Below are 13,389 nucleotides of genomic sequence, written 5' to 3' on the forward strand. Positions count from 1 at the left end.
TTTATAAATACCTGAAGTGTGGGAGACTGAGGGATATGGCCAACCTCTTTTCAGTGGTCTGTGGGGACAGGACAAGGGGCAATGGCCATAAAATGGAGCACAAGAAGTTCCACACCAATATAAGAAAGACCTTTTCACAGTGAGGGTGGAGGGGCACTGGAATAGGCTGCCCAGGGAAGTTGTGGAGTCTCCTTGTTCTGGAGATATTCAAGACCCATCTGGACACCTACCTGTGCAATTTGCTCTAGGGAACCTGCTTTGGCAGGGGGGTGGACCCGAAGATCTCTGGAGGTCCCTTCCAACCCCTATTCAGTGATTCTGTGATGCTGTAACCTTGTGCAGCTTTTTCTTAAGCATTTTCAGTCCAGCATAGCAGCACAGGCTTAGTTTCTCTGCATTCAGGATTCAAAGGCAATTAAGTAATCCAGTGCAGATAGTTACAATGTAATTTACATGTGACTGATAAATTCTGCTATGTGTCTTCTGCAAATTCCAGATACTTCACTGAACTGTTCAATGAGTTTTGAAGGCCGGTTATTGTGCAATAGGGAAATTATAGATGTGAACAGATAGATAAAAAGTTATCCTTAATAATAGAAAGGAAAGTCTGTGGAAAGAAGTGTATGAATTTCAATTCAGTCCATTCTGTGGATTTTGTCTGTTTGTTTGTTGTTTGTTTGGAAGAACTTATGATCTAATGTCACTAGCTCTTTTTTATACAGATAGGAGCACATATATCTGTACATTATGTGATAGCTAATTTTCAGCTACCTGACACCAATAAATTATGTAAAACTATTACAGAACTATGGATATTTCTGCTAATGTTTTATTGTCTATATCACAGTTTGCACAGTTGAAATTTAAATTCCATGTTTCTTTCTTCAATGCCAGTGCAAGTTTAAGCAATTTCTCTCAGCCTTTCCTTTCTGTCTCCACACCACCAAATCCATTGTGCCAGCACAGCTGTTTGTGCAGTCTGTGCTGAAAATGGGAACCATCTGAGAAATCCTGGGGCAGCAGAGAGGAATCAAGAAAATCAAAAGGAAGCTTATAACAATGTGAGAAATAAATTGTATGAGCAACTAACCTTGTGTTGGGACTTCTACAGTGTATATGGAGGCCTTGTTAAACTGACCCTAGAGGATCTGAGGTCTGGGGAAGATTTTATAGTTTTCCATGAAGTTTCAAAATGTGTCTCAAGAACCTTCTCATTTCTCTAATTCAAAATCCCTCTCTTTAGTACCTTTTAGCCATTGGCCACTTGTAAGACTCTTTATGGAATAATCCATAAACTTACTTGAAAATAAATCTTCTTGATGAGTAAAAATAGATCCTTAAGTGCCAATTGTTCCATCCCTCTTTTGCTGTTCTTTGAGGAAGTTAGCTGACTTGTAGCTAAATGTGTATGTACATGCTTATGCATATATATATGTATATACACATATATATTGCTTACATTTTTGCAAGCCACTTCATTTTTGTGTCACATAAGCAGGATTTCTATGTTTTTGCTGCCTAAGGGGGGGAGACCATTTGTGACATATTCATTAAATGTAGCATCAGCTATTATACACTATTTTTATTTCAAAATATACTTTTGTTGAACAAAGATCTAAACACTCAGTTTCCATAAAGACCCACAGACATAAATGTCTCAACTGTCTGATTTGGCAGTTTCTCCAGTGTGCCTCAGTTTCTCCTTTTTTGAGAACAAGGGGTTCCTTCATAGTTAAGTCCCCACAATAAATAAATAAATAAATAAATAAATAAATAAATAAATAAATAAATAAATGTTGACCATTTATAGATCTATACTTTTGGAACACTTCACTGACCAGATGCATTGCATATGGGAGACTGGGTATCTGGTTTCCATTCCAGGGACCAGGCAGTAAAATGTGTATCATTTAGGTGCTTTAAGTTTTTGGATAATTTCAAGTCTATGAGTAATGACTGGGACTATTCATATCCTTGACACTAGGCAATGCTTAGGAGATTTACTACAATGTTAAATCGCAGTAATGCAGCAGTCTCCAACTCAGAGCTTTTAGTCACAAACTCTCATTTTTTTTCACCTCATCTCCTCATAGAGTTTTCTGTGCTTTTAAGTATTTATTTTTCTCTGTAAACCTTAAATTTATCACACAGTTTACCTGCTATCTTACCCTGATAGTTCTGTCTTCAATTCAGACAGCTAAAATAAAATAATTTTGGAAGCCTGCATTTCTTTAACATCTTTCTCAGACTATCTCAAAGTACTTTATGAAAAATAACCAAGCTTTTCATTATGCCAAAGGCACTGCTGTACTTAAACAGAAACTGATTTTGACATAGTCCAAGTCTTTCTTCTCCTGTCCGGATTGATTTCTCCTCTCTCAATCCTCATATGCTAACACAACTTCAAACACCTTTGATTACTACCTCACTTTAACAACTGTACCTAACTGTGGGTTCTATCTTCTAAAGATTTGATTACTCTCCACTTCACATAGACATCAAATCCTGTTTTCTTCCTGAAGTCCTTCTTTTTTTTTTTCTTTTTTCTATAGCTCTTCATCTTTCTGATCACCTGCTACCTATTCAGTTTACTCTTTGTCAGTCATTGAGCGACCCTTATTTCCACTGTATATTTTTCATTCCTCTTTTATTCTTTCTTCTTTTAATGAGGTCTATTTCAATTTCACCTCCTCACTACTCTTTTGTTTACACTTTTTCTTAATTCCTTTTTCTTTGAACTCTAAACCTGATATTCCTTTGCATGTATTTCCTTTTTGCTCTAATCAGAAATATGAAAATCAATTAGACTTACTTTAAAGCAAATTTCTTTTTTTTTCTTTCTGCACCATTGTTCACTAATCTGCTCTACTTCTTTTAGTTAGAGTGTCTCTTACCCTGGAACTTTTAGGGATGGAAAACAGTCTTATTTTTCCACCTGTAGAGATTGGATTGGATATAAGATATACAGAGGGCATCTCAAAAAAAAGAAAAAAAAAAGGGGGGGGGGGCGGGGAGAATATCTACACCCTATTTTTTCACTAACATCTTTATGTTAATATCATTTAACACCATAATTCAAGGATGTGGGCATGGGAGTTCACATTGCCATTCTGTGTGTGTCATTGGGAAAAAGTCAGCAACAAAGACATCTGTTGATGCTCATTTGAGACAAGAGTGTCTTAGTTCATGCTTTTGCTCATTTACTGTAAAGTAATGATGCTATAGCATGGATGAAAGACATAGTGGTTCTGCCTTTACCAAAAGATTTAAACAGCAGCCCGAGACATGTTTTAGCAGCAACACTACTTTTTAAACACACCAGATGTTAGTGCTAGCTTTCTTCAGAAGCAGTTACAAGCTCAAGTGACTATCAGCTATCAGCTGCTGTCCTTTCTCTGGGGATTGTCCCTTACTCCCTCTGCTTTTCAGTGCATCTTTCAGCATTTACTGTTGAAGGCAGAGAGAAACCTAATAATGTAATTGCCAGTTTTAGTAATCTTATAGTCTGAGATTATCATATACCACTAATTAATTTGCTAAAATCAGAAATTAGAATGGCTAGTAAAAGGATGCTTCAAACGGCATGTTAAAAATTACTGATTTCCAAATATTGAATCAAGAAGTTGCTTGCTCCCAGGACCTAAAACTGTACTGCTAGACAGAGAGATATGAACAGCACATTATTGTTTCCATTAACATTAAAGATTTGTCATCTTTCATTTCTGGATATAAATATAGATATAAATATATATATATATAATATAAATATATGAAGGCAGTTGAGGGTCCAGAAGATTACTGAAGTTGTGACTTTTGGTGAGAGACCATGGTCATCCTGGAGTACTCTGTTTTAGTAGAAAATAAAAATGCATCATTCTCCCCTTTTAAAAACTCCCGAACATGCCACTTTGCCAGCACATATGAAATGCGAGCACCATCCAGTGGCAATGTCAGTAAATCACATCTGATATGTTCTATTTCCTCGCTTCCATTTACGCCCCCCCCCCCCCCGCCTCCCCATTCCACTACACCCCCAGCAAACTACACAAAATCTAATTAATCATTTTAAAAATTACATTAAATGTCATGCATTTTGGAAAACTGGCATGACTATATTTCTGTGAAATTATCAAAGGTATTGTTGTAGCGATAAGAAGCTTTTTGAGTACACTGCATCTCAGCTGAACAATGCATGTTAGTCTTAGAGTGCTTAGAGTGTCCGGTAAAGTCAGGTATTTTATGTGTATCTAAAAGCCTTCTGCAAACACTTTTTTTTTTTTTTTCTCTCATCCATTATTATCACAAATATAAATTAATCCTGCCCAGAATGATAAAATCACTCTTACGCCAGGGTGATGATTCATCAGCTTGTATGAGCTGTCACCATCAGTTAACTTGTATCAGCTGCTCCCTAAGAACAGGGTTATGATTGTTCAGATTTTTTTTTTTCTTCTCTGCATGACACTCTGTAAGGTATCAATAAAACTTTGGTAGATCAGGAAAGACTAAAACTATAAACAGAGATTATACAGCAAAACTGTATAATCTCTGTTCCACAACTCACCAAATTTGAGAACTTCTTGAAGAGTATGGAGGTAATGACATGGCCTTCATTTGAATCATACTGATTCTGCATGATTTTATTATCTTCCATTGAGGAAAATCAGATCTCATAAAGCATATTTGTTTCAGAAACCTTAGACCTTCTGCAATAAATCGTATTGGTAATGTTATTTTCGCCTTCCACATGGATGATTTTTTCTTAGGCTATTTCTGTTTGTGTAAGACACAAATAGGAGTTTCTTTAATGTTAAGCAAGAGTGCCTTTTGTAATGATCTTTTTCTTAACAAAAGGTATGCTAATTGTGATTATGATCATCATAACATACAGACATTCTGTCTTATAAAGTGATAAATATTTGAAACGTCTCTTTCCTGCCGTCTACATCTCTTTTACTTCTTTTTATCCATAAGGCCAACAAGTCGCAATTTGCACCCAAATTAGAAGTATGAAAGGACTGTGAATTCCTTTGGATTTAATAGCAATTTTACATACAATTTCATACCATACTTCAACATTATTTTCATTAATATACAAGGATATGGGTGTTACATTTTACAGTGATTTAATGTTATTAAACCTCCAAATCTAGCACTTTTTGGATTGGTCCTGTTTCTTTATGGAATTTATTTTTAACCCATCAGACTAAACAAGATTGCAAGGAACTTCTGCGCTTCTGATTGTTCAGTCATGGACAAGATCAAACCATGAATCAAATATCTGGCAGTAGATGGGATATATATCATCCTAAAGACAAAAAAAAAAAAAAAAAAAAAGTTTTACTTTGGTTTAGGGTTTTCTTCCTAAACATTTGTTTGACATTTTTTTTTCACATTTCCATACTTGAAATTATACATTTGAAACCCACAGTAGCAGTGTTGGAAAAGAGTATTTCCCATGGGCAAGCAGAAGGCACTTACCTCTAGGGTCACCAGCAGTGTAGAAAGCAACCTAAATCAACCTTCACAATTTTTCTTCCATATCAAAGGGCGAGATGTGGGCAATACATGATAAAGAGTAATCAGAGCTATGTAAGAAATCTGTTTCAGTTTTTGGCCTCTGAAATAGTTAAACTGGAGTCATGGAAAGTAGAACAGTGAGAAAGCCTTACCTGATTATGATTCTGAGACTTGCATTTACCTCAGATTAAGTAATTTGTTTATTGGTCTGATGCTGGAACAATGCAACTAAGTTCTGCCCTTTGCTTATTATAGGTAGCAGTCAGAATTTACATTCTGTACCTTTGAGGTACAGAATAAATCACCTTCTAACTTTCAGAGTATCATGTCAATTTACAATGATACATCAACTATTGTGTTCATAGTAAAGTCCATGTCCAATAGTTAAATAAAAAGAGGACAGTCTGATTTACCACATTTGTTTTCAGATTCTTTAAGCACCTCACCTTAGTTGGTAAATGTAATTCAGGCTGTGTTCTTGGAATTGGCAAAGGAAATTACAGAGAATACCTTGTCAATCTATTTATTAATTGGTTAAAATGTAATGCCATACAGTTCTTAACAATTACTGACTGAAAAAAATTATCTGCATAAAACAGAAGCAAAAAACAGGAGAGTAATTAAAAAAGCCATCTTGCTTTAACTTTTGAAACAATTACATACAGAATAATATACATATTTACATTACAAGTATATTATATAAATATAATATATATGTAATCTTGTAACCACAATAAATATCAAGTTCATTTTTAGGCACACAGAATAGAAAAAAATGCAGAATCTGCACAATCCTTAAGATTCTTGGAGTGACTCACTCTTACATTGTTTTCACACTGAAAAAGCAAATATTTTACACAAAATATACAGACAGTTTATGCAGTCCCCAGTGAACAGGGAATCTTTCTTTACCTTCCCATAAGTCTACTCCTTGATTTTCTAATACTACTGTTCTATACAGCTATTACATAAGAAAATAGTTTGCAGGTTTCTTTTTTACTCAGCTAATAGCCTAAGTAATTATCAGTGCTAACAAAATAAATACAGCATATCTACATAGGGTATATACAAATGTGTGCACAACATGGGTTTGGTGAACTACTTTAGAGCTCACTTTTAATACTGGGGAGTTAACTTGAAAGCAGAAACAAAACAAAACAAACAAAAAAGGATTTTCAGTGATATTACCTCAGAAATATTACATCATTTGAGTGAGACCTGGGCTTCAGTGACAGAAAGTTTTAAATTTAGAAATTAATTTAAAAAACTAATTCTCAGCTATGCTAGCAGATGTAGGCTGCCATTGATTTTTCATTTATTCCCTTCAGTGCAAATGAAAACCCACAGAACTAATCCAAAAGGAGTTTTCTCAACCTGTATGGTCAGTCATGGTATCTTAAAGACTGCCACTACAGAGCACCTGAGATCGCACCCTAGTAAGTGAAGCTGACCACTTCTCTTAGGAAAGCCATGATCAGCAAGAAGAACAACAGAGAACATTTTTTCTGTAGTTACAGGTCAGATTCTGGCATATCAGGCATATCTGCCATTAGGTATCCAATACCATAGCGTCCATTTGGAGCAGTATCCAGAGTGGGTGATCCAGTCTGTTTTCGATATATGTTTTTCCCAAAATTTGGAGATGGCACTTCACTTGGACTCTTCCCATGAATCAGACTTGTATTATCTCCCTCCAGATTAACAGGCTCCTTTATTATCCGGCCCCTTTTGTAGGATACGGATGCCAAGCTACCAGAGCTGTCATCAATAAAGTTGCAGCGACGCACTATGAAGACTATTGGGACTGGCAGTATGGCCAGTACCATCAGAGATATACAGACAATCATTCCCCATGTTGGATAGCTGTGGAACTCTTCTGTAGCCTGAGCAAGACAAGAGAAAAAGACTATTAATACATTTTTACTTTAAAAAGAGGAAATCTGCGGTCCTTACCAAGGCCTGCAGTTTTCAAACACATGCTCATCTTCTTGTTATCTTGCACTCACAATGTAGGCACTACTTCAGATCTCAAAGTTGAACAATCATAGAAATAGATGATTGCTGTCTTCCTGCCAGTGAGTAGGACCAAAATGCCAACCCAAAGTTTCTGAGATGCTCAGAGCACTGAAGCAGAGCCCAAATCAGGATTTTCACATCAGACCTTGAGCTACAGCTTGTTTGTAATTGTTCCATGATCCTTTAAAAGGTGTGTAGAACATATTCTAGACACAAGACAACATCACAGCAGTGCGTAGTGGCATCTGTAACTATATCTGCAAAGTTCTGTAGGCTAACAGCTAGCGTAGGCAGGGACTGTCTCAGATCACCTTGCAGGATTGTTCTACTTCATGTAAGCTTCATGTAAAATAAAACGCATTTACTGGGACAATGACTCTACCTCACAAGCATGCTTCTGTTGCAAGCATTTATCTCTGGGCAGCAAACTTAATTTGTCTAATAGCTCAATTAACATTTAATTTTATACAGGGAAAGGAGCAGCCCAAGCCTGCGAGGTAGAGGCATGCTGAACTCAAAATTTGGACTGTTGGGGTATTCATTTAAGATGATCACAGGACAGATTCAAATCCGCATTCCAAATAAGGGACAGCAGACACTACCTGCCTCCAAGTAGGAAAAATTATGACGTGGCTAATCTCAGTATAATCCCATCACTAAAAATGATGGGATATCTGAAATGATTTATTCAGCATTATTACCAACTGCTTTCTGCAATGAAATAAAATTTAAAGAAAGTCAACAAAATCTCTTGTCCTTAAGAACATCTCCAACATATAACAAACTAAAACTCACAAAAAAAACCAACAAACACACACATAAATTCATGTCAAGCAGTTATATTTTAAAGCAAAAGAAGTACTTTAAAGTTAAAAAGATAGTTAAGCACCATGTCATTATTTATAATGATTTGAATTTGCAATCATAATTTTTTGTCTTTTCATGTACTTCTGAAATATTTCATGTATGATCATTGTGATAGTGATGGCATCTGTTACATACATACCATGTCTTCAATCCATGCATTGTAGCCAGGAGGACTTAATCCCATTTGGACAATGCTAGCTACCAGCAAACATAACAATACTGAAGGTGAAACATACTTCCACATGTAGTAATAATACTGACTTGGAGAAAAACCAAGCATGTCTTTTAGATCCTCCATAAATCTGTGAAGGGAATAAAAGGTTATCGTTACTCAGTACACTTAAATTTCTAGTGCTATAGCTGACACAGAGCACCTAATTTGAAGGGACATGCTGACCAAATTTATGTATACAAATGGCTGCACTTTAGCTGACTTAATGGACTGACAAATGGATCTTCTATAACCAGTTCTGAACAGATGAACAGAAGGAATTACTCCACAGTGCTGTGAGTTAGTAAACTAGCTTTGACTTCTAAAGAATCAGACTTAAATCCTAATACAATTGGAAGTAAAATACAGAGTTGTGATGTCCTTCTATTCAATAACAGTTTTGAGTCCAAGTTTAATGCCCAATCCAACTTACAATGCTAGACTTCTGAAAAGAAAATGGATACTGAAGGCATCTTGAGGTGCATTAAATGCATAATTTTAGTTCTGGATCTTCCTGGATGAGTAGAGTGAAACTGAAATATAACTGAGATCACATTTTCAGACATTCCCTTGAAACACATGTTCACCGAATTTGTGAATTCAAGTGGTATTATGTGTTAAAATTTTCTCAAGAATAATCTTTCTTGTAGATGCAATCAGCAAAGCAAAATTGGAAGACCAAGCTACCTTCTATTAGCTTCCATTAACAAGGTTGAGTGGTACCGGAAATACATAAAGATAGCTTGCGTTTTATGAAAGACTACACTGCAAAGATTCTTAACAATTGAGCCTTCTCCTCTATTCTGAATAGTGGATACTTCAACTACTTGAGGACTCTGCTAAGTGTGATTACAATTCAGAAAACTGCACATATCCTTTTTATTATTTTTTTTAAAGCAATATGGATATCAACATTATTTGAAGATACTTATTAGAAGATAGTGATGGAAGAATCATCACAATCATCACATCTGTCACATTCAAAGATCATTTAGAAGAGGATGATCTTGGAAGCTGCACCTCCTGTTCCATATTGTAAAGGCTGCACTCCCCTTCTATTCTGTGAGACCACAGGGCCGCATTCATATGCAGAGGCAGACTGCATAGAGATCTCCCTTCTCCCAAGAACATCTACCCCTTCCTCCCACGAGAACAGTTTGCTGCAAAAAAGATCTGAGAAATCAGTCTGCCCCACCTCTTCACCTCACAGATTGTACAAGAATCCTTTCTCTCTTTCTGCTTCTGCCCTGACACTTTTACAGAGGCTAATACAGACTTAAGCTCCTGTGCCACCTCACATGAAAGGCCTTATGCTGCAATGAGAAGACATGAGTAGTTTAGGTACTCCAGGCAGTAGAGAACGAGTGAAATTACAGAGGCAGACCAGACTGCCTACTACTGTTGATGCAAGCAGAAGTCATGGATATAGCCTATGACTGTTTCTGTTTTTATGTGGAGGTATAAGAAAAAGGAGACACTAATTCTGAGGTAGACCAAACCTAGCCATAGCTACAATTCACCTACTCTTCCTTGGCCATACTGTCAACATGAGCACTAGAAAGCAGTAAGACTACTCTGTTGAACATTTGCCAGGCAAGAGATGATACCAGTCCTCTGCTCCTTCTCAGAAGCAGAAGCCAATGGGAGCATGTATTGGACCAAATTTAGCATGTGGGCTGCTTGCTGGACAATGCTGGAAAGATATTTAAACTCATCTCTAATTTACAGGATTCTTTTTCATATCTTTCTATATTGTCTAATGAGTTGTTTGCTAAGGTATGTGTCATCACTTTTGAGCACATATAAAAAACATCACATATTATCAATTTTGCAGGATTAATTTCGAACCTATATGCATGTTGCAGTGTAAAAAAAACAAACAAACAAAAAAAAACTTTATATATAAGCTTTGGTTTGCATCATATAAGCCGCTGAAATAAAACTGCAAAGTTTTAAATCTGCCTCCTTGTGCCTCAAAATTGCAAATTATGAGCTGAACAAAACTCCTATTTTTGTATTCCTGATGGAGGAGTACGCTGTTCCAGAGCCAGAAGAAAAAGGGAGAATATTTTTATAGCTAACTCTTTTGGAGTGTGCACAAGCCCTGATTCTGTTTTAACTTCCTTGTGATCCCACTTTCTTTTGAAATTTGTGCATGGAAAATGTTCTTATAGCAATAAACATGTTTCGAAAGCAGTTACACATGTAAAGTCACTGTCAAATAAACACTCAAAAATTTTTTGAACCACATCGTTTGGGGTATTCTATCCTTTGTTTACATTGCACTGAAACATATTGTTAAAAAGAAGCTGAATTTACAAATGGTTTGAGCTCTCTATAGAGAGCACACAGCCTTTTCTTTCTGCTCTCTCCAGCTCTTCACCCAATGAAACATAAATCTGTTCTCTTCATTTTCAAAGTCTTTCACCATACTTCACTTCTTCACACTACTAATCCTCTATCATAAGCTACCGAGCTCCTTTAACTTCACTTATTTCAGTGTTTATCTCCCACTTACCTTACACTTTCAATCAGGTATCTTCAGAAGCATTGTCCCCCATCTATAGGTGATGTATTCCATAAATCTCTGGTTCCATTTCCTTATTTTTTTTCTGTGAATTTTATGCAAAATTTGATATCTGCTGCTTTGCAATACCAGGGTTCATGATGTTAACTGATAATTATCTAACATTTTATGCCTTCCTGGCTGCAAGGATCCACATATTGCCTTTTTTTCTACCCTTTGGCTGTAATCCCTTTCCATGCTTTTTTTTTTTTCCGTCTTTTATTTTATTTTCTTTCTTTTTTCTATTCCTATTCAGAGATTTTAATGTTACTTATACACAAATCTTTATCTATGACTATCCCCCATGGGAGCTACTACAGCTAATGACAATGTGAGGTTGTTCATTCTGGCAGTTTTTGCAAACAAGAATGCTGGGTTCATGAAGAAAAATATTCTGGAGAAATTTATACATCAGAAGAAATGAAGGAATACTCCACAGAAATAATCAGGTGGTCATTAGGCACAAGAAATCTGTTAGCTGTTTACTGTGTTCTGTCAGAACATCTGAAAATATCAAGCAATGGCCATCTGATACAGAAGCAAAGTATTACCATATTTTAGCTACTCCTAAACACCAAGTTCATCACTAGTAAATTGGTGATTCTTGGAGTGTCTACCTCTCTGCACAGTGGAACTCTATTTGATTAGACAATAGCACCTTGATGCCAAGGCCACTTGTATCATCTTTTGTTTGTATGAGTAAAAACATCTACATGGTATTTTGTATGTGTCCAATTATAGACTTACACACTTGGCCTTGGTAGAAATTCTGTATTAATGAGTATGTAGTCCAGACACTATTTGCATAGACCAGAAAAAATATCTAGAATCCATATGATTATATTTTCTTATATTGTTTTTCATTATAGCAAGGGACTAGTTGATTACTCAGATTGAACAGATGAAAAGTCAAAGAAAAAATACCCATTTATGTCACCCTTTATACATATGAAAGAATCACCAATGTTTAAATTACTTCAACATACTAATATAGCATGCTTTATCTGTGGATAACATGAGTTATTTTTGATACAAGCACCTCTATTCCTTAAAAGTGTAGCACTTAGTGAACACATTCTGTTGATCTCTGTCAAATGATGTAAAGAAATTAGAGACATGATGCTCTTTACTCTTCTCTTCAGTTATCACTGATAGAAGGTTACTTAATTTTATTGCCAAATGTGCTGCTTCCATGTAAGTTTTGATCCTGTTCTTCCCTATCATTTCCTCTATTTCCTCTCTCACAACAAATGCAAAGAAAAATTAGCTGCTACAACATCGCAAGCTAAATCTAGATAATAAATTGAAACTTTCTTATTTTACTTTGTTCCTCTCTCGGACAAAATACTGCAGATCTGTTCAAAATGCTCCTCCTTATCTGCTGCTTAGACTGCTGTTATTACTCCTTGAAATCCTTCTCTTGGTGTCCTTTCCATATATAAATTCCTCTTACCCATCCAGACTCCTTTCTAGCTCTATTTTATCTCTTTTTTGCCTCATTCTCCTTTTTGTGGGCCTGTTGTAGTTTATTCTCTGAGCTTCACTACACTGTCCTGATGCATTATGCCTTCTTCCTAAGGTTCTAACCTGTTCTTAAAGGAAGACTTGATTCAAGTCCACATTGACAAACTTTGACTCCCTTATCATTCCAAGAATAACACCTTTACAGTTGCACAAACCAGAAAAGATAAATTCCTGTTTTCATCCTTAATTCCTACTGCTTTCATTTTGGTTTGCTTTCTTCCCTATCTCTATGTAACAGTCAGTTTGAAAGGCTCTCTTTAGATTGGGATATCTTTCTATTGGCTTTAATTTGTGTGTATATACAAAATAATTGGTGCTATAAAATTATAATAACAATAAATATTGTATTGAATACTGTTGATGTAGACAGGGAAATAGATTTCCTTCACTTACTTTTCTATTCCATAAATGCGGGTAACTGCAATGTTCTCCAAAATGACCACAATAAGCAGGGGCAGAGTAGCTGAGTAGTCATCAAACATCGTGACAAAATAATTTCCAGAGCGCTGCACAAAGATCAGGCCAATAAAAAATGCCACCGAGCAGCAGATGACTGTAATGAAGAATTGTAAACTGTAATAATCACAATTTTCACAGAAAAAGAGGAAATGAAGAGAGAGTTTGATATAGCAAAGTTGTACTTTAACACATTATTTCATATAATGAAAGTTGTTATCACTTTCCT

General features: G+C 35.9%; 1 protein-coding gene across 1 annotated transcript in view; it reads right to left on the reverse strand.

Moving 5' to 3' along the window:
* Nucleotides 1-7,031: 7,031 nt before the first annotated feature.
* Nucleotides 7,032-13,389, reverse strand: part of SLC6A15 (solute carrier family 6 member 15) — a gene marked incomplete at both ends in the record, with an annotated part of 31,804 nt that continues 25,446 nt past the window's right edge. The window contains 3 exons of the mRNA XM_082752960.1: nt 7,032-7,403; nt 8,543-8,705; nt 13,098-13,257. Of these exons, the coding sequence (XP_082609086.1) occupies nt 7,032-7,403; nt 8,543-8,705; nt 13,098-13,257 (695 nt within the window). The remainder of the gene's footprint in view (nt 7,404-8,542; nt 8,706-13,097; nt 13,258-13,389) is intronic.

This window comes from Aythya marila (assembly GCF_965140915.1).
Source record: "Aythya marila genome assembly, chromosome: 1".
In the NCBI taxonomy this organism is placed as follows: Eukaryota; Metazoa; Chordata; class Aves; order Anseriformes; family Anatidae; genus Aythya; species Aythya marila.